This window comes from Crocodylus siamensis, chromosome 5 (assembly GCF_052110815.1).
Source record: "Crocodylus siamensis isolate JL-2025a chromosome 5, ASM5211081v1, whole genome shotgun sequence".
NCBI classification, from domain to species: domain Eukaryota; kingdom Metazoa; phylum Chordata; order Crocodylia; family Crocodylidae; genus Crocodylus; species Crocodylus siamensis.
This window is the reverse complement of record NC_143399.1, coordinates 189,576,841-189,597,437: the sequence shown is the minus strand read 5'-3', so window position 1 is coordinate 189,597,437 and position 20,597 is coordinate 189,576,841. Positions and strand designations below refer to the sequence as shown.

General features: G+C 43.3%; 1 protein-coding gene across 2 annotated transcripts in view; it reads right to left on the bottom strand.

Annotated features, from left to right (window-relative positions):
• Nucleotides 1–20,597, bottom strand: part of NCAPG2 (non-SMC condensin II complex subunit G2) — a 74,599-nt gene that overhangs the window by 40,538 nt on the left and 13,464 nt on the right. For both annotated transcript variants that reach the window (XM_090047598.1, XM_090047599.1), the window contains exons 5-12: nt 18,849–19,009; nt 17,564–17,698; nt 12,181–12,275; nt 6,364–6,433; nt 5,151–5,237; nt 2,503–2,598; nt 1,559–1,684; nt 411–590 (exon numbers count right to left, since the gene is read on the bottom strand). In XM_090047598.1, coding sequence (XP_089903724.1) covers nt 411–590; nt 1,559–1,684; nt 2,503–2,598; nt 5,151–5,237; nt 6,364–6,433; nt 12,181–12,275; nt 17,564–17,698; nt 18,849–19,009 — 950 coding nt within the window. The remainder of the gene's footprint in view (nt 1–410; nt 591–1,558; nt 1,685–2,502; nt 2,599–5,150; nt 5,238–6,363; nt 6,434–12,180; nt 12,276–17,563; nt 17,699–18,848; nt 19,010–20,597) is intronic.

Below are 20,597 nucleotides of genomic sequence, written 5' to 3'. Positions count from 1 at the left end.
ACAGCCCATCCAAACAAGATACTGCTTGTGTAGTGCACAAGCTGGTGTGTGGGCAAGTGTTGTGTAGAAGCAGCATCTCTGATATTCCCGTTGTTTCCTTGCAAATCATGTTTCAGTTTTTTCAGGGTTCCGACACAGATCTCCAATTTTACTGTGGTTCTTTTAGGCAAAAAGTCAACAAAAACAACTTCCATAACCCTGGCTTACTCAGAAGATAAAAACTAAGAGACGTTACTTTCTGACCAACCCTCACACGTCTTATAAGACAAATTATGTAAAGACCAACATAGAGACCTCATTTTAAACAAGTAGTAATCCATTTTAGGCTGGCCTCCATTAATGAGCCCAAGTTACAAGAAAACCAGAAGTTAGTATGAAGACGTTTTATAAAATTTGCACAATAGTCTTACCTTAAAAACTGAGCAACGAACATCAGCTGAAGTTACATCAAAAGCCAGGTCTCCAACTAGCTTATTCAAAAGGTCAGCAATAATTGTTGCAGGTATCATCTCCCAGTATTTGGATGTTATTTTACTAACACCAAGTACCCCTATAGAGCGAACCAATGGATGCGGATCTTCTAACAAACTCTAAGTAAAGAGAAAGGGGAAAAAAGGGAAAAATATTTTATGTATGCATTATTTTGCTTTCTGATAATAATTAAAATAAGATATACTGATAAAGCGCATCCCATAAGCCTTTAAGCAATGTTATTCAAGGTGTGTTATGTAATAGAACCATATGCAGGCTGGTGTCCCCAGAGGACTTTAAAATGTTGTGCTTGTTTACTACTAGCAATAATTTGAAAACAAAATGAAAATTAAAAATACTGGCCTGTACTGTAAAATAAATAAATAAATAATCATCCAAAAGTCAGACTTTAAAGGATATTTTAAAAGTGCCCTGCTCAAAAGCCAAATGGTATCTTTGAGTTTAGGCACTTCTGAAAATTTAACCTATATGGTCATATTTAAGTATGTAATTAGGCATCAGTCCTCTCTGGTCATGAAGAGAATTTTAGTTACCAGATATTTAGCTTCAAAATCATTATATTAAGTGCTTTTCCAAGCAGAGACAGTCTAGCAATGAGCCAGGCCCACCTAAATTTCCAATGCATCATTTTAATTCTCCTTATATCTCTGTTCAAATATATCATCATAATAAAGAACTGCAAATATTTAAGATTAAGCATTCACTGAAGATTTTGTATCATTAAAGCCCTCTTCACCCATTAGCCTAAACTGTATGTCTTCAGCTTGTGTCATCTGGTCTGTCCAAACAATCTCCTGGTTTTTTCAACTGTATTGTTAATTCACTCATTAAATACTTAATTTTCAGGCCATTCTCCTCGGCCAAACCATTTTATACCACTAGTAGATGGTACACTAATATGCCTCTACATGAAAGAATATGCATAATTAAAAGAATATAATGGCATAGTTCTGGGATTAATTTAACTGATGTGCAAGAATTACAAATTACCTTTCTTCTGAGCATGTTTCACTAAAAGTTTAACTTAACACTTTGTTACAACATTCGGACTTCTTCAGAAACTTACAAAAAGTTCTTCAAAGTGTTTCTGCATATCATTATCCATCTCCTCGTTGTTAAAGCGGGGATCACGGATAGGAAATGCTTCAACAAACAACAATGCTGCATTTGATCGAACTTCTGAGTTTCTAGCCTGTTACAAGGGAGAAAAAAATTGTGTAGGAAGACGATGCTCTTAATATCAAAACTCATTTACCACATACACTCTTCAATCACCTTTATTAGTTTATTAATTCTAATTGAGACAAATTAACTATTAAACATACGAAAAAATATAGTATCTTATATTCCAAATGAGAAAGTGTGAGCATTAGCTCCAAAAGTTTTATTATTAAACAAAAACTATAATAACCAGACCAAAATAAAATTTATATAAATTTTTCCTTGTCTCATCACAGTACCAAAATCTCTCCAAGACAGAAACCCCTACGCACTATACAGACACAGATCCTAGAAAGTTTACAGCCTAAGATGAGACAGAAAAGAAGCAAGAATGCATGCAGAGGAGGAAGTACAGGGTCAGCAGGACAGTAGACTTAGCATACCTGGCCTCATGTTTTTTTTCCCCCCCTGTAGATAACATGACAAAGGGAAGTTTTAAGGAGGGTTTTGAAGAAGGTTATTAGGACAGCTTTGAAGCTGTTTAGAGAGAGTTCCTCTAAGCAAGTGGCTTAGCAGGGGAGAAAATATAAAGATGTTTATTTAACAGTTCCATAAGCTAGCACTGAAAACTAGTATTAGAGTGTAAGTGGAGGCAAAATTTGATGCGTCCCTAAGTCAATAAGAACCGACTGGTAAAGCTGGACAAGGCAGCAAGGCCCAGGAAAGCAAATATTTATGGCTTATTTTGCTGCATTAGAGAAAAAAGCAAAAGAGTGATACAACAATTGTTTACAATAAATAAATTGTACAATAAATACAATATGATAATATACCTTAAATGAGAATTACCTTTAATGCTCTCCAAAGTATAGGCTGATATAATCTATACAGCATTTCTTCAACTCCCTCACGAACTTTACTTTGTTTGTGAAAATAGCTCAGCACCTGTCAAAAATAAAAAGCTAATGGTATCTTTCATATGGTAGATTCAAAATATTTGAATAAGGCAGTTTGTCTCTATTCCATGATATCTTATACAGGACACCAATGATTTTTAGATTATATAGACAGAATGATATAGAGAAGATATAGCAGCTGACCCAGTAATAAACGAAAGTATTTAAAAGGCTCTTTATATATATTTTTTTATATATATATATATATATATATATATATATATATATATAAATAAAACCAGAACTTGTTCAAGAGAGCCATAGAGATTCTTTAGCATGGAGGAAGATTTCAGCTGGGGTGGGGGGGAGTAATTTATTACAAACAACGGAATTTTATGGAGGTCTCCAAGCGCATCACATCTGCAGATTTACACTGAAGGGGTCATATGCCATTGTCAGAGCCAGGTGTATTCACCTGGAACGATACTGAAAAGTTAGTTTCCAACACTGAGGTCCCCCCACTGCAATTATCCCATGATCACCTCTTGGCCAAACTGCCCGGTTGTGGCCTTGGCTCCACCACTATCTGCTGGCTGGGAAATTGGCTTCGTGGTCGGACCCAGAGGGTTGTGATTGATGGCAGTCACTCATCATGGTGCCCTGTGACCAGTGGGGTCCCTCAAGGCTCTGTCCTGGGACCCATACTGTTCAACATCTTCATTAACGATGTGGACATTGGAGTTAGGAGTGGACTGGCCAAGTTCGCCGATGACACCAAACTTTGGGGCAAAGCATCCATGCCAGAAGATAGGTGGGTGATCCAGGCTGACCTGGACAGGCTCAGCAAATGGGCAGACGAGAACCTGATGGTGTTTAACACCAAAAAATGCAAGGTTCTCCACCTTGGGAGGAAAAACCTGCAGCACCCTTATAGGCTCGGCAGTGCTACATCGGTTAGCACTACAGAAGAAAAAGACTTGGGGGTCATCATTGACCACAAGATGAACATGAGCCTTCAATGCGATGCTGCGGCTAGTAAAGCGACCAAAACGCTGGCGTGCATCCATAGACGCTTCTCGAGCAAATCCCGGGACGTCATTCTCCCCTTGTACTCGGCCTTGGTGAGTCCGCAGCTGGAGTACTGCGTCCAGTTTTGGGCTCCACAATTCAAAAAGGATGTGGAGAAGCTTGAGAGAGTCCAGAGGAGAGCCACGCGCATGATCAGAGGTCAGGAAAACAGATCTTACGATGATAGGCTGAGAGCCACGGGACTTTTTAGCCTGGAAAAGCGCAGGCTCAGGGGTGATCTGATGGCCACCTATAAGTTTATCAGGGGTGACCACCAGGATCTGGGGGAACGTTTGTTCACCAGAGCGCCCCAAGGGATGACGAGGTCGAACGGTCACAAACTCCTGCAAGACCATTTCAGGCTGGACATAAGGAAGAATTTCTTTACTGTCCGAGCCCCCAAGGTCTGGAACAGTCTGCCAGTGCAGGTGGTTCAAGCACCTACATTGAACACCTTCAAGAGTAAATTGGATGCTTATCTTGCTGGGATCCTATGACCCCGGCTGACTTTCTACCCTTTGGGCAGGGGGCTGGACTTGATGATCTCCCGAGGTCCCTTCCAGCCCTAATTTTTATGAAATCTCTGAATAAAACTAAAATTTAAAACCTGACCAGACCAAAGAGAATGTGCACAAAGAAACCAGTTCAGAACAACTGATGCCATTGTATCAGATGAACATAGGATGGTGTTACAGGGTAAACTGTCCATTTGAAATGTTAAATTACAGCTTAAATGTAAGCATCTTAATGGCTTTACACTACATCATTCCATGTAGATTTCCTAAGTAAAACTTTACTTAGTAACTGGGGAAAGCAGTGGAAACTCCTCTCAGTCAAAAGCATACATGAAGATGTTTTGATAAGCCATGTGCTCTATACTGCATGAGCAAAGCCTAGGTAGTAGATGAAATGCCAGGGCCAAGTTAGGAAAGGGAGTCTTATCCAGGAAGAGCTTGGCAGCATCATGAAGCAGAAAAAAAATGAACATATACAGCTTTGTCAGTTATCTTTATAATCTACGGCAATAAAATAGATTATGTTTATAAAAAAGGTACAGTGGTAGAAAAATTCCAAATCCCATCTACATATACATATGCACTTCTAAAACTGAAGAGGAATATAATATGTGGATCTTAAGATGGGAAGATTCTGACTTTTGAAAATTTTCAACTCCATAAATTATTCAACAAAATTTCTCAATACAAGGAGCAAAGTGTGCAAATGCAAGCCAAAATATTTTAAATCAATTTTTACTTTCAATGGCTTGAATTTAAATGTATACATTTTTATATTTTATACAAATGTTTTACTTTTAAGTATGGGACCTGTGCGTATGTGTTCCACTGAATTATTAATCTAACTAACACATCCAGTTAATGAAAGAAAATGAGCAATATGTTTTCAGAGTAAGTGCATGCTCAAAAAATGTATTTGAGGACTAAATCAGGAAAAAAACACGTTACAGCATATGATTTTTTTCTGAAAATCCATTTACTACACAGTACTACTGATTTATATTTTACAGGAACATACCTCTCTCACTTTAGGATGCACAGGAGAATTTCTAGGAAGATGAATTCCATGATGCATGAAATCCTGAATGCAATTATATTCAAGGGTCTGAAGAGAAAAAAAAAAATCTATGCATGAGATTCAGTTAACATACAAAAATGGTTATTAGGTACATAGGTTAAAATAATACTTAAGACGGTCTCCTGTTTTCATATTTAAGATTATGTTTTCAGTTGTTATATGAGCACCAGATTTTACCATGGCAGATGTTTCTTGGCTTGCAATCTTCCAGCGTCTGCCTTGGTCTGAATCAAGGCCAAGGTTGATGGGAAAAGCATTGCATAACAGTATGCACAGCTTTAAGTACTAGCTTTTCACATTTCAGGTCTTAAGGTAGCCTTAAATCTGGTCAAAAGTTCTTGAAATCAGCTGCCAGATATGAGCTGTCAAATACTGCCTGGTTGTCTCTCATTAATTGATAGTAACTATTTACAGTGGACAATAAGCTGAATATGAGCCAGCAGCGTGCTCTTGCTACCAAGAAAGCTCACAGCACACTGGGCTACATTGGTAGGTGCTCCCAGCAGTGATTACTCCCTTCTATTCAGCACTGGTGAGGCCATATCTGGAGTACTGGGTTCAGTTTTGGGTCCCCCACTACAGAAAGGATGTGGACAAATTGAAGAGAGTCCAGCGGAGGGCAACAAAAATGGTGAGGGGGTTGGGGGACATGACTTATGAGGAGAGGCTGAAGGAACTGGTCTTATTTAGTTTGGAGAAGAGGAGACAGAGGAGATTTAATAGCAGCCTTCAACTATCTGAAGGGAGGTTTGAAAGAAGATGAAGCTAGACTGTTTTCAGTGGTGGCAGATGACAGAACAAGGAACAACAGTCTCAAGCTGGAGAAGGGAAGGGAAGTTAGATATTAGGAAAAACTCTCTCATAAGGAGGGTACCGAAGTACTGGAACAGGTTACCCAGAGACGTGGTGGAATCTCCATCCTTGGAGGTTTTTAAGACCCAGCTAGACAAAGGCTTGGCTGGGATGATCACACTGGGGATGATCCTGCTTTGAGCAGGGGTGGGACTAGATGACCTCCAGAGGTCCCTTCCAGCCCTAATTTTCAATGATTCTATGACTAAAGGGACCCTTTTCTTGCAGGAGTGATCATTTATATGGAAAACTTGAAAGAATCTCAAAAATACCTAATCTAAATTCAAAGCAGAGAACATACCTCTAAAATCTCTCCTGAAGCCTTCTTCCAAGCCCTGAAATAAATTTCTGCAACATGCGTCACCAGCGATCTGTGTTAATAAAGAGAAAACCCAAACTTCTTTACTATCCCTGCATGAAACATAAAAAAGGCAACAACAAAATGTGTCCCTATTAAATGATAAAGAGCACTGAAATGTGTTATACATTCCCTCACTTGGTGTTGTTTTCAAAATGCTAAAATATCGGTCCAGGATATTTGCTTATGTGACTGAAGAACATGAAGATAATTCAGTTATACTTAAACAATATAAGAACATACAGAAAATTTCTGTTTCTGTTAGAGACCTGGACAGATACTAAGATGCAGCACTGAATTCAAGTATGTTAAAATTATTTATAAGAAAATATCATTGATCTAAATTGGAAGCATTAAGCAGATTTTTAAATTAATAAATTATGATTAGCCTATCGAAAATAGGCTAGATATCATCTTATTGAAGAATACCGTTGCTACATACTATTTTTTGTGGAAATTCCTTTGGAGTAAACTTACAACACAGTTTCTCTTAAATAGGAAAGGTAAATCGAAAATTTAATCTTAAATAGAGTAGAATTATGCTAATCAGGCATAAAAGCTTTTTAAGTCTCCATCTGCAAGGCGTGCTAATTTTTATATTGTACAACATTAATAGTATAGTAATCCAGTCACAATTAGACCCCTTTTGAGTGTGGCAAATATTTAAAAGTACAATCAACCTAAGTTATGGATACATAGTAAAATCATACACTGTGAAGGAATAGAAAGCAAAATATTAAGCCAGACAAGGTACAGATTAATCTATGTAGAATTAGGGATGTAAATATAGTTAAAAAAAATATTTGTTTAACCGCCTCTGATTATATCACTTAAACAATTAATCAGCAACACAGCAAACAAACAAATGAAATACTAAACACTTAAGATCAACAGGAATCCACTACACCTGGGGTGAGCAAAACATGGGCACAGGCTGGATCCAGCTTGACAAGGGATTTTTATCTGACCTGCAGGGGATCTCCGAACCTCGCCAGTCCTAGGTGCGGGGGGCAGCCTGGGCCATGGTGCATGCAGCCAGTCCCACCACTCCCTGGTGCACAATGGGGCTGGGACAGCATGGAAGCTGCACTCAGCTTACCAAGAGCAGTAGTTCCTTCCAGCTACCGCTGCCACTGGACCTACTGCCTGGGCACCCACCCCATCCACCCCACACCCACTGCTGGGGGCACCACACACAATAGATGAGCGGGGTCTACACAGAGATCAGCTCAGGACCCTAAAGGTAGGGCATGCTCAGCTGGGACGATGGGGCCGCAGGCAGGCAAGGAGTGGCACCTGGGAGTGGGACAGGCAGGGAAAGGGCCAGATGTGGGGCGGCGACAGCACAGGTCTGTGCTGGGAGTCGGCTGCCAGCTTTCCCCTGGGCCTCAGCCCCATGCTGTCACCATCCTGTGATTCTGACCCCAGCCCTGCCTGCCCATCTCTCTCCCAGATGCTGCTCCTGTCCACCCACAGCACCATCCCATCCATCCGGCTAAGTGCGCCCAGAATGAGCTACAGCCAGTCATTCCCACCAAACACAAGGCCTTGGTGAAATGGAACAGTAAGTGGGAAGTTACCTGCTTCAGCCATTTGCTTCTTGGATTGTTCTGCAGCTTATAATCATATAGAAGAATTGGTTTTGTTTCTCTAACAACTGAGTTTTCACCTGAAAAGTTACCCTGCCAAATGGCTGCACCCTTGACCTTCTGGCATTTCTCTAATTTTCAAGATTACATATTTCTAAAGAGATTATGAAGAGTAGCTTTCACTATAACATCCCAGAAACATCAATTCTCTTTTAGCTTATCTAACTGCTCACCCTTGTACACCTGGTTACACATTTATCAAGAAACAGTAAAATTACATCAGGTATAAACATATTATGCCAAAAATAAAAGATGAGTGAGAACAGCAGGTCGTTGAATTTTAAAATTTAAAAACTGCCATAAAGTCGAATTAAATGATTTACTGCAATTTGTTATTTTTCCACTTGTCTGGAATTCTTCCAGACATATAGCAGACAGTTTATGGAATCCAATACTGTTGCACTACTACAAGGGACACCTCAAATCTGCTCCAAAAACTGGGTTTTACAACAAAATGGAAGATGATCAACATTATTTTAACAAACTATTCTACCAGTGTCTGCAGCTGCAATATTATGTCAAAATATACTACACTGTGATGGTAAATTTGGAAATTAAATTTAAAAAAGATAAAAAAATGGAAAGAGGTAATGGAAAAATAATGTAGATTTTAAAATTGTCTTTATTTTTGCTAACTTCAGAACATAGTTTCATAGTTAGTAGGGTTGGAAGGGACCTGAGCAGATCATCAAGTCCGACCCCCTGCCATGGCAGGAAAGAGTACAAGACAAACACTAGGGCCAGCACCACTTTGTTTGGAAGCTGGTTCCAGATCCTAGCCACCCTGACAGTGAAGTAGCGCCTCCTGATGTCTAACTGAATTTACCCTCTGCCAGCTTGTGACCATTATTTCTAGTCACTCCTGGTAGTGCTTGGGGGAACAGGGACTCCCCCAATGCCTGCTGGTCACCTCTAACAGGCCACTAGATCCCCCCTCAGCCTTCTCTTGCAGAGGCTGAACAGGTTCAGGTCCTGTAGCCTCTCCTCACAGGGCCTGCCCTGCTGCCCTCCGATCATGCAAGTGGCCCTCTCTGGACCCTCTGCATGTTGTCCACATCCCTCTTGAAGTGTGGTGCCCAGAACTGGACGCAGTACTCCAACTGCGGCCTGACCAGTGGCGCATACAGGGGGAGGATCACCTCTTTGGACCTGCTTGAGATGCATCTGTGGATACATGACAAGGTGCGGTTGGCCTTCCTGACTGCATCCCCACACTGCCGGCATCAGTGATGACTCCAAGATCCTTTTCTGCCTCTGCACTGACGAGAAGGGAGTTCCCCAGCCTGTAGGTATGGTGCTGGTTCTTCCTCCCCAGGTCCATCACCTTGCACTTGTCAGCATTGAATCCCATCCTATTCTCCTCTGCTCACCCCTGTAACCTGTCTAGGTCCAATTGTAGCCTATTCCTGCCTTTTAGCGTGCCCACATCCCCCCCATGTCTTAGTGTCATAAGCAAATATAAGGGGGCAAATATGAGCTTTTTACCCCCTTGTCCAAGTCACTGATGAAGATGTTGAACAGTGCGGGCCCGAGGACTGAGCCCTGTGGAACCCCACTGCCCACTTCCCCCCAGGTCGAAAATGACCCATCCACTACCATTCTCTGTGCGCGGCCCTCCAGCCAGTTGGCAATCTATTTGACTGTGGAAGTGTCGACACCACAGTCCCCCAAGTTTTTAAATGAGAACGGGGTGAGAGACAGTGTTGAAGGCCTTCTGAAAGTCCAGAAAGACTATGTCCACTGCTACCCCTGCATCTAAGGATTTGGTGACCTGATCATAGAAGGCCACCAGGTTGTTTATCACAAACAGTGTTTGTGATTAATAGTTTCCCCCCCTTTTTTACATGTATGAGTTTTATTTGATATGCTGTACATCCTAGTTCATACCAACACCATAAGGTCATCAGAAAAAGCTCCAAAAAGCAGTATTCTTGACAATACCTACCAAGTCTCTAGCAACTGGAAGAGGATGCTCATTATGCTCTTTTCAAAGGCATATATCTACTTTGCTTACAATTTAGGATGGAGATTTGCACTTAGAGACATTTCAATTAACTTAAAAATTTAGATCAGGTGGAAAAGTTTAAGTCATGGATGCTAAACAGCACCAGGAGTAAATATTCAAGCATTATACAGACAATATCATTGAAGGTCAGCTAGGAAATCTTTGGGTATTGTAACAAAGTTGCTGACTTAAAATACATAGATATTATCTTTTACTTAACATATAGGACTATTTGCATAGTCAGTACAAATATATATGCTGTTTTTGAATGCAACTCTACCATCATCATGCATCCTACAACGAAAATAACTAATTTTAATTTTTTGGTTACCAAGTCTTCATTGTTGCTAAGCAACCTCACTTCTTTTCTATTCTGTAGTCAGCACTGTCCAGGGCTGTCCTCAGAGGATTTCTGAAATTTGAGCATTGGCTGGTTATCAGACATTCCCTGTGGACTTAAGTGAATTTGTTTCTCGGACCACAGCATCCTGCTACATTCAACTGTGGAACTGTTCTAATTTTGGCTCAACCTTTAAAACAATTGTCTTTAGAACACCTTAGGAAATTAGAAATACTGTTTAGTAATGCTGACTCTTGCATTCAATATCTCAGAATGCTGAATGGTCTCATTATTTTAGATACTGCATAAAGGAAACTTGCCTAGATGTCCAACTTTCCCATTAAAACTTTCTTAGGCAATAATTATGATTTTATAGGAGGGCTTACTAGCTTTGTGGTACTGATACTCTAAGACCAGAGCTTCCCAAACTTTTCCTAAGCATGACCCCATTTCCTCAGCATGGCTCCTCACTCTCAACCCAGAGTGCCGACCCCATCTACTAATGTTGCAGTTCCATTTGGGGTCATGACCCACAGTTTGGGAACCACTGTTCTAGACAGACGGTCAATAATGGATTTTCATTAATAATAGGTTATGGGAGAAAAAAATCAATATTTTTTAAAATACTGTTTTAAACCACCAATAGTAGTTAGTTTATATTCATGTGCTTGTTCCAGGAGATACTGGGAAAACTGAATGTATAATACACACACATTGGCCAGACATTTATTCTACCTTTAGTGACAACTTTGCTGTTCTGGAGAAACTGCCAAAGAAAATACAGCAAAATGACTATTTTGGAATTATGCCTGTCAACCTATACTCACTAGCACCACACTGAATGATATTCTAAAGTGGATCATTTGCCATACAGTTCCAGAAACACAGATCACATTTCAGAGCATTTATCTGTCAGTGTTTCAAGAGGTCTTACATGAATTTCAGAAAGCTAAAGCAGGAATTTTGATAACAGTAACAGTATCAATTTTGGATACTGGACATGCCCAAAACCTCCTGATGGAGTGATTATGTTTTAAGTGACTCATGCATATTTTGGATACATCCCATTGCTAGTGAAAGGCTTTCAGTTTGAAATCTACTTTGACTGAACCATTTATTATAATGATATGCCAGGGAATTTCCTCAAAACACACTAAGAGGTCAAATTAACCCATTAATAGCAATCAATTAGCAATAATTGTGATCCTCCCCCAGGACCCATTTTAAGGGAGAAGGTGGGTGGCAAAGCACATCTGGTGTCTGCCATTTTAAGAGCTGGTGACAGGGTTCCAGCGACATGGGCGTCTGGGAGTCCCAGCCACAAGTCAATTAATAGCGTCAAAGGAACCAGCCATAGTTATTTCACATTTTTTGTGTAATAACTTTGTGGTTTATTCCTCATTCTATCATTGCTTTAATTAACATGTAACCAGGTAACAACTTAAGATGCAATCAACTGGTTAATCATATATTAAGTGCAACGAGTGCCAGGGACCTTGAACATTAACTAATGGGCACCTGCCCAATACATACTTTTCAAAGACATTTTATAAGAATTTACACCATGCCTATATGTACTATATATGTAGTGGTGCTATGTGTATATGTACTGATGTACAAGATATTATAAACACATGTAGAAGGAATATGGGCCAGTAGATTTATACACCTCTGCATTATATCTGTAAAACAGGAATTCATTTTCTAAAGAGAAAGAAAAGTTCAATCAACATCCATAATTGCAATGTTGGTACTACAATACATACTTTGGAAAACACTGCAATTGGTTTTTAATAGTCCCATGGATCATTTTAATGAAGTTTACATTCCAGCTGAACAAAAAGCTAAGGAATCTTCTTCCCTGTAAAAAGAGAAAATAGATGTTATAATATAAAAACTTCATCAATTAAGTTTCTCAGTTATCAATTTTAAATGGGCCTTAAGGATTAAGTTGTTTCTTTAAAAATATTTTGATTACATCAGGGATTATTCTGGACAAAAAGAGAATACTTTTAAGCATTTTTATTTCCTACTGTATTTGAAATACTATTAGTAATATTAAGGGGTATTGAAATAATGCTCAGGCATCCTAGTCAGAGAAGCAGACCCCATTATGCTCGGCACTAAACAGAACTTTAGGCTAAGTTCTTTCTGCATTGTACATTTATCCTGGTACCAAGGATCCTTTATAAAAAACAGTAAGTCTTGTGTAGAATCACATTAAGGCGCTCCTTCAAAATTACTGCTTACAAAGAGCAATAATTTTCTGAAGTCATTTTGATAATACAGATCTGTTCATAATCAAGTGAAATGTCAGTCTGAAGAAAAATGGAATAGCAATTTGTTTATGGAACAGGTCAGCAGTAACTAAAAATCTTCATAAAGATGAGATCCAGTAAATTGCTGCTGGCAACTAGATAATACAGCTGTGCGAAGCTTCGGGTGCTGATTTGATTCAGAGGAGTTTTGGCCAAATTCGGCAGCCGAATCTCTGAATCTGAATCGAATCAGGGGACCAATTAAAAGGTCCAAATCAATTTGAAGCTCTCTGAATCAATTCAGAAAATATTTGGAGAGTTTTGGTGATTCGGGCAGTCCCTGCTGGCTGCAGCAGGAAGCTGGACCTGGACCTGGACCCCGTGTTGGTAAGTAGAGGGCAGGAGAGGAAAGGCTGAAGGAGGAGACCCCTGCCAGGCCCCACCCCCTGCCTCCTCCCCCAGCCCATTCTCCCAACCCTCCCAGGGCTGAGCAACTTAGCAAGGCCATAGACTTTCTAGCAAGCAGAAAAGCACCAGAAGATGGTATTCCAGCTGAGGTTCTTAAGTGTGGAAAAGCTAGCCTGCTACCACATCTTCAACTCTTCGTGTGCTGCTGGAAGAAGATCAAGTACCCCAGGACATGCATGACACTAACAGCATCACTCTCTCTACAACAACAAGGGAGACAATGGTGACCGCAACAGCTATAGGGACATAGTTGTTCTTTACTCAGCATCATAGGCAAGGCTTTTGCCAGTCATCTTAAAATGCTTGCAACAACTTGATGACTGCAGGGAGATAACAGTGGACATGATATTCTCCTTACACCAACCGCAAGAAAAACACAGAGAACAAAATAAGCCACTGTATGCAGCGTTTGTCCATCTGACAAAAGCCTTTGAGACTGTCAGTAGAGCAGGTTAGTTCAGGGTCCTGATAAGGATTGGATGCCCTGAAACATAACTCAGCATGATATGCTCCTTCCACAAAAACATGCTAACTACAGTTCAGTTTGATGGATCAACCTCTGACAGGTTAAGATGAAGAGTGGAGTGAAGCAAGGTTGTGTTCTGGTGCCCTTACTCTTTGGTATATTCTATGCTGCTATACTACGTTGTGGCAGAGCACAGTTGGGATGCTTGCCATGTGACTCAGATGGCAGCAGGCTGGAAAAAAGTCAGCAGTGAAGGCAGCTGGAAGATACCCCGAGGGTCATTTTTTTAAGGGGGAAGGTGTGAGCCGGAGCACCAGCAGGGCTCGTCACTCTGGGGCTTTTAGAAGCTCTGTGGGAGCTTGCTTGCAGAGCAGCAGGGAAAAGCCTCCCCCAGCAACCATTTTAAGGGGGAAGGTGGGTGGCAGAGAACATCTGGTGTCTGCCATTTTAAGAGCTGGTGGCAGGTGATGCCCCATCTCTGATGAGTGACCTTTCTAGATCCAGGCCAGCAGAGCTGGAGGCAGCAGTCTGCTGGCTGACACCATGGAAGAAACTTCTCCTGGTAGAGCTGCTGCTCCTCCAACAACTAGGAGGTAAGGGCAGGAGCTTATGAAGATGGCTTGGAGACTTCTAGTCCTGGATATGACTTGAAACTGCACCCTGCCAGGGAAGGGTGGCTTGGTGGGGCTCCTGGTGGCATGGGAGCCCTTAGGAAATGCTAGGCCAGTTACCTCCCCAGTGACAGGTGAGGATGGGTGCCTTAACCCCAGCCCCCACCTTTGGGTGGGTTATTTAACACTGAAGGCAGTAGAGAGCCAGGCACCCCCTGGTGGGTGCAAGACCCCAGTGAGTGGGTAGTGGGGCCAGGCATGGCTGCAGCCACCTGACCCTGTGTGGGGTGCAAGACCCCAAAGACTGACAGTTGTGGGCCAGACACACCGACAAGTGGCACCTGAGCCTGCAGGATGTTGACCCCAGGCCCCAGATTGGGGGGCGGAGTATGTACCACAGTGGAGGTGCAGAGTGGGGTGCAGAGGGGCATCTGAAGCCCTGCATGAGAGGGGCAAGTAGACAGTGGTAGTTGTGAGGCCCTGTGAGCATGGGGGCACGAGATAAGGCCCTGTGAGTAAGGGGTATGAGTTGTGTCCCTGTGAGCAGGGGACTTAAAGGTGAGGCCCTGCTAGCATAGGGACTTGAATTAGGCCCAGGTAAGCCTTTGGGTGCCTGAGGCCGATTTGTAGGGGAGAAGGGGGTGGCAGTGGAGGAAATGCAGGTAAACAATGGGGCGAGTCAGGAGCCCCTTGAATGAGAGCAGCTGGGTGAGTGACCTGGCAAGAGACCAGAGGTTGAGTCAGTCCAGTGTTCTGTGAACTGCCCAGTGCTCACTCAGATGAGTGTAACGGGAGGATGTCCAAAAGGCTGCACACTTGCTGGCTGGGGAGTGATGGGAATCAAGTCCAAGGACCCCCACCCAGGACAGGGCAGGATGAATGTGGCCCCAGGGAAAGGAGGGGCAGTATGAGTGAGGCCCAAAAAGGGCATTCTGAAAGAGACCGGGTGAGAGCTAGTAGAGTGAGAGAGGCCTCAGTGAGAGGGAGGCAGTACAACTGTGGCCTGTAATAGGGCAAAACATAAGAGGCCTAACACTGTGCTGAGTTGGGCCCAGCCTCAGGCCGGAGCAAAGCACAGCTGTTAGAAACCTCTGTGAAGCATGGGACACATTAAGAGACGGTAGGAGCATGTACTTTCGGCCCTTAGACATCAGGGCTGTTGAGGGGAGCTTCCCACGTAATTACCAGCTAATTATTTAACAACAAGGCATAGCAGGTGAGAGGTGAGTGGCAAGTCCAAAGGCAGTGGGAGACCAGCGCTGTGGCCGGTTGGGGACCTCCCACTTTGCCGTATATGCTTTTTGATGGCTTGAAGGAAAGCATATACCTTCACACCAGATCAGATGGCAAACTCTACAATCTATTCTAAAGGCTAAGACAAAAAAAGTGAAGCACATACTTATTAGGGAGTTTCTTTTTGCTAACTATGCTTCACCCACTGCCATGAAGGCAGCCAACTACAAATACTCACTAATTGCCACTCCCATGCTTGCAAGATGTTTACCCTGACTATCAGCATCAAGAAGAGTGTGGTCCTAAGACAGGGTATACACTAGTCACCATCTATCAGCCCTAACAACACACCTCTCAAGGCAGTGAACAAGTTCTGCTACCTTGGATACACAGTAAGCGACAACCTATCACTGGACAAAGAGCTATAGGTGTTCATTGGAAAGGCTGCTACCACTTTTAGTAAGGTCTTCAAACAAGTCTGGAACAATAAAAAACTCACAATCAAAACCAAGATGCTTGTGTACAAAGCCTGCATCCTCAGTGTCCTTATGCATAGCAGTGAGACATGGTCAACATATGTACATCAAGAAAAGAGATGAACAGCTTCCACCTACACTGTATACGGTATACCCTTGATATCAAGCAGCAAGACAGAATCACCAACACAGATGTCATTGCCAAAGTTAACCTGTCAACCATCACCACACTACTCAAACAGCAGTGCCTACACTGGTTTGGCCATCTTTGCAGGAAGGAAGATGAGCACATCCTGAAGGACATCCTACATGGGCAAATTGCAAGTGGAGAGAGAAGAGTAGGGCACCCAAAACTGTGCTTCAAAGATGTCTGCGAGCAGGATAGGAAGGCTTTTGGAACTCACCCAAACCTTTGAGAGGCCTTAGCACAGCGGCAGGCAATTATTTTGGATGGAGGACTGCTTAACAAGGCTGGGTGAACTTTCAAAGGCTGCATGGGTAGCCCCACCCCTTGACAGTTGGACCACCCCCTGGTTACCATCTTGGGACTGGAAGTCCCTCCCATTACCCCCCCAGAAATACTCCTCTTGGGAGGGGGGGTTGCCATCTTAGAACCATCACTCATTGATGAACAGATGCCATACCAGGCTATGTAGACCCCACAGCAGGCGGCAGGGAGGCTACAAGCCGTTGCACCAGGGTCGGTGTAGCCTAGCTTTAGGTATTAGTCACCCCTCCTCTCTCCCCCCGCGCTGCTGCAGCTGGCCCTAGGAAGCCACGGCTCAGTGGCTGCAGCTGCTTGCTGCCGCCTGAGGCTTCCTGGGCTGTGGCAGGCAGCACAACCCAGGAAGCCTAAGGCAACATCAGCCAGTAAGGGGCTGCAGCCACTGGCATGCAGCTTCCCAGGGCCAGCTGCAGTAGTGCAGAAGGCAGGGAGGCAGGCAGCTCCCTCCTACTCCTTTGCTGGCTGATGCAGCTGGCCCCAGGAAGCTGTGCGCCAGTGTCTGCATCCCCTTGCTGGCCTCTGCCACCTGGGGCTTCCTGGGCTGTGCTGCCTGTCTGACAGGGCTGCTTTAGCTGCTGGCAATCTGTGTTAAACCAGACTGGTGGATGCAGCCCCTCCTGGACAGCAGGGCAGGGCAGGCGCCCCCCGCAAGGCTCAGTACTGCCCCCTTACCCTCCCAATCTGACTTTAAAAAGCTACAGGCTGGAGCCCAGCCCTGCTATGATGGGACAGATGCAACACCTTCTAATGCTACAGGTGCTGCAGGGCCTGGCAGGGCAAGGTAGAAGTAAGCAGGCATGGCGCAGCTCCCCTGGCCCTGCAGCTCAGCCCCATGGCGCACCCTGCCCACTCCATCCATGCCCAGACCCAGGCTCAAATAGGACTCACCTGCCCACTCAGTTTGTTGTGAGGTGCAGCCCTGGGGAGCTACTGAGTCACCACTGCTCCTCAAGGAGCTGGAAGCACTCCACTGGTGCTGGGATGGGCAGGGGAACCTCACACACCCAGCCAGAGCAGGCCCACATGGGCCAGGGCAGGGGCTGCTATACTGATTCATTGTTTAACCTGATACATTACATTATTTCAAAAAAATATATAAGCAAAAGTCAAATGGGGAAAAACACCTGTTTACCTCTTCTTTTTTTATATGGGTAACGCTCATAAAGCACTGAAGCAACAAATCTTTTACTTCATTACTTTCTTCCAGGTCATAATCAAAACATTGTAATGCTTGATGTAGATGCCATAGATGACTTACATCTGCTCCCTGAAAGAGAAAATAATCAGCTGTGTAGTAAAGAAGTAAATCTAATGAAACTTTTAGGATTTGCTATGTAAGAATTGAATCACATTTCAAATTCAGGACCAGAGGCAGTCTTTATTATGAGGACAATGGTACTCGTGCAGAGAGCACAATCAGAAAACTTCAAGATAATGAATGTAATGGAAATGGAAACAGATTAACATAATGAGCATAACTGCAGAGTACAGATCTGGGATGTCTAATGCCATAAAGCAGTGTCCAGGACTGGAGCAATGCTAGTGATTGGTTAGGCAGGGGATAGAGTTACCATGCCCAGGAGGGAATCCCACCACAGCTGGAGCTGTGCCTGACAATAAATGGGTGGGAAAAAGAGGAGAGGGAAGAGGTCAGAGGCTGACTCTGAACCCAAGCTGGGCTCAGGGATGGAGTCAGAGCCGCAGCAGCCACCAGACCTCCCTCCCCATTGCACTCAGATCCAAGATGAGGGATTTATCCTTCCATGCTGAATGGAGGAAAAAAACCTTATCTTGGATTCAAGTAAATATGGGAACTAACAAAAAAGAAATGCAAGTGGGAGGTACGAATTGTTGTCCTTCAAGCAGCTGAAAACTAGAACAGAGAAGTGGGTTAAAGAAATTTAGCAGACAGAGGCTTGTTACAAAGTAAAGTCTCTTTGAGTATACAAAATGGAATAAACAGATAACTGATTTTCAAAGACCACTAATAAAATAGCCTCTGAAAACCAGCCCTTCCTATAAGTTGTCTCGGATACCACAGCTCAAAACAGAATCACCTGAAATCATCTGCTTCTACTAAAAACCTTGACCACTAACTATTTTGGTTTTGGAAAAGTAGAAGGAAAGATTGAAAACAAAATCATTAACTTATCAAGTGATGACAATTTAAGAATAAATCTGGAGTTTGAAATTCATTTCACATGGTCTAACAATTTACAACACTTATTACATGAGTGTCTCTTATGTACAGATTAGACCCAACAGGCATTAAACGCATATTAGATTAAGCTATAGTTGAAAGTCTCTATAATTGAGCAGCCTAATTAGTTCAAAAGGAAGAATATTTTGAAGAGATATAAATTCTCTCTGGATATTCAGTAATAATTAAAAAGTTACCCATATAGCTTTAAACCTACTGTGGCAATTTTGCTCTTCAGACTTTTTCTTAGCAGTATAATAAATGCAGTTTTCCCTAGTTGTTCTTTTTCTTCAAGTCCTTTTTTCCACCATATTTCACATAAGTGCTGGATGGCACCCTGTAGGATTCTTTCAGATTCAAGTAATGCATAAAAAATACCTATAACAAGTACAAGGCAATTATTTACTGCAAGTATAATTAAATTCATGTGACAGCAGTCTGTTAGCAACTTCAATCCGTCTCATGATGCTCAACTTAAAATTCTAGTCTTCCCACAATGGTACCCACAATACTAATCACAAAAGTTATTTAAGTTTACCTAAAAGGCTCTATTAAGTCCAAGCTATTTGTCAGAGCTACTGGTCCAGTAATATTGAAATGTTTGTAAGTTTATGCCTTTTAACTGACAGCAACAGCAGAAAGAGAAGCATATTTACCCACCTTACCCAGGAATCGTTAGTATTATATACATTTTCATATGCTAACATTAATAGCTTTGGACATATTTCTCAATAAAAGTCACATCTTTGGGTTAGTTTACAGCATATATCATGAAAACCCTACATTTTAAAAAGTCCCAATCCCAATTAGAGAGGCAAAAGAGAAAAAAAGATCTTATAAATACTTGGAACTGTATTAACTTCCATATAACTTACACATAAAAAAAAAGTCAGAAGTCATCAGTAGGCAAACATGCAATTGAGGAATACATACATATTCAGATGGTAGATGTATTCCAAACTAGCAAAGTGCCTGTCAAGAATGACAGGTGGGCGGCAGGGATGGAGCACCACCACCCACCACCCTTTGCTGTCATCACCCCGCATCCAGCTGCATGCAACCCCCTCTCTGTGTCCGGCCTCGTGTGCCCCCCTCACACCTGACACACCCACACATACCCACCCAGCCACATGTCACACCCACCAAAACACAGGCCACACCCATACCCAGCAGCACACCACACCCACACACCCAGCCACATGCCACACACCCACCCACTGCTCACTGCACACACCCAGCCACATGCCACACACACATACCCCCAGGCACCCACCCACCCAGCCCCACACCACACACGTGCCTCACTGCCCGGCCCAGCCTGCAACAGGACTCATGTGGTGTCATGTTGCTGCCAGAGCATGGACACCAAGGCAGGGAGCAGAGGTAGAGCCGAGGTTGCAGCTGCCCCTGCCGCATGCATAGAGCAGGGGCCACATGCCTCCCTGGGCTCCCTGGTACCACCTCTGGAGAAGCCACTGGGCTCAAAGTGTCTCACGGCCCGGATGGGGCTTCATTCACCATGACCGGGGATTTGGTCGGGTTGAGTTACGGAGCCATCAAAGCCTGGCAGCTCATAAAGGGGCACACTACCAAGGAGCCCACGAGGCAGCATGGACCTCCCCTCCCCCAGCTCCCCTGCAGTGCACACAGTGGGGGAAGCTGTCTATCTGCACCCCTGGAGTAGTGCTCCCCCCCAGGATCAGCCCAGCACAGCTGCAGCCGCAGCCCCCGCCAGCCCTTCTAGTGATGGCAGGCTACTGTGCCCTCACCCCCTTCCTGCAATGCCCCTGACAGGGCTGCAAGCCACGCCCCCTCCTCTCCCCTCATCTACCCTGTGCAGCGGATCATGCCCTGGCTCCCACCGCCTCTGCCTCACCTCTCTTGTGTGTCTGTCTGTCAATAGGCTCCAGGCAGTGCATGCACAGTTGGCTCAGAGCATTACAGACAGCCAGACACAACCGGAAAT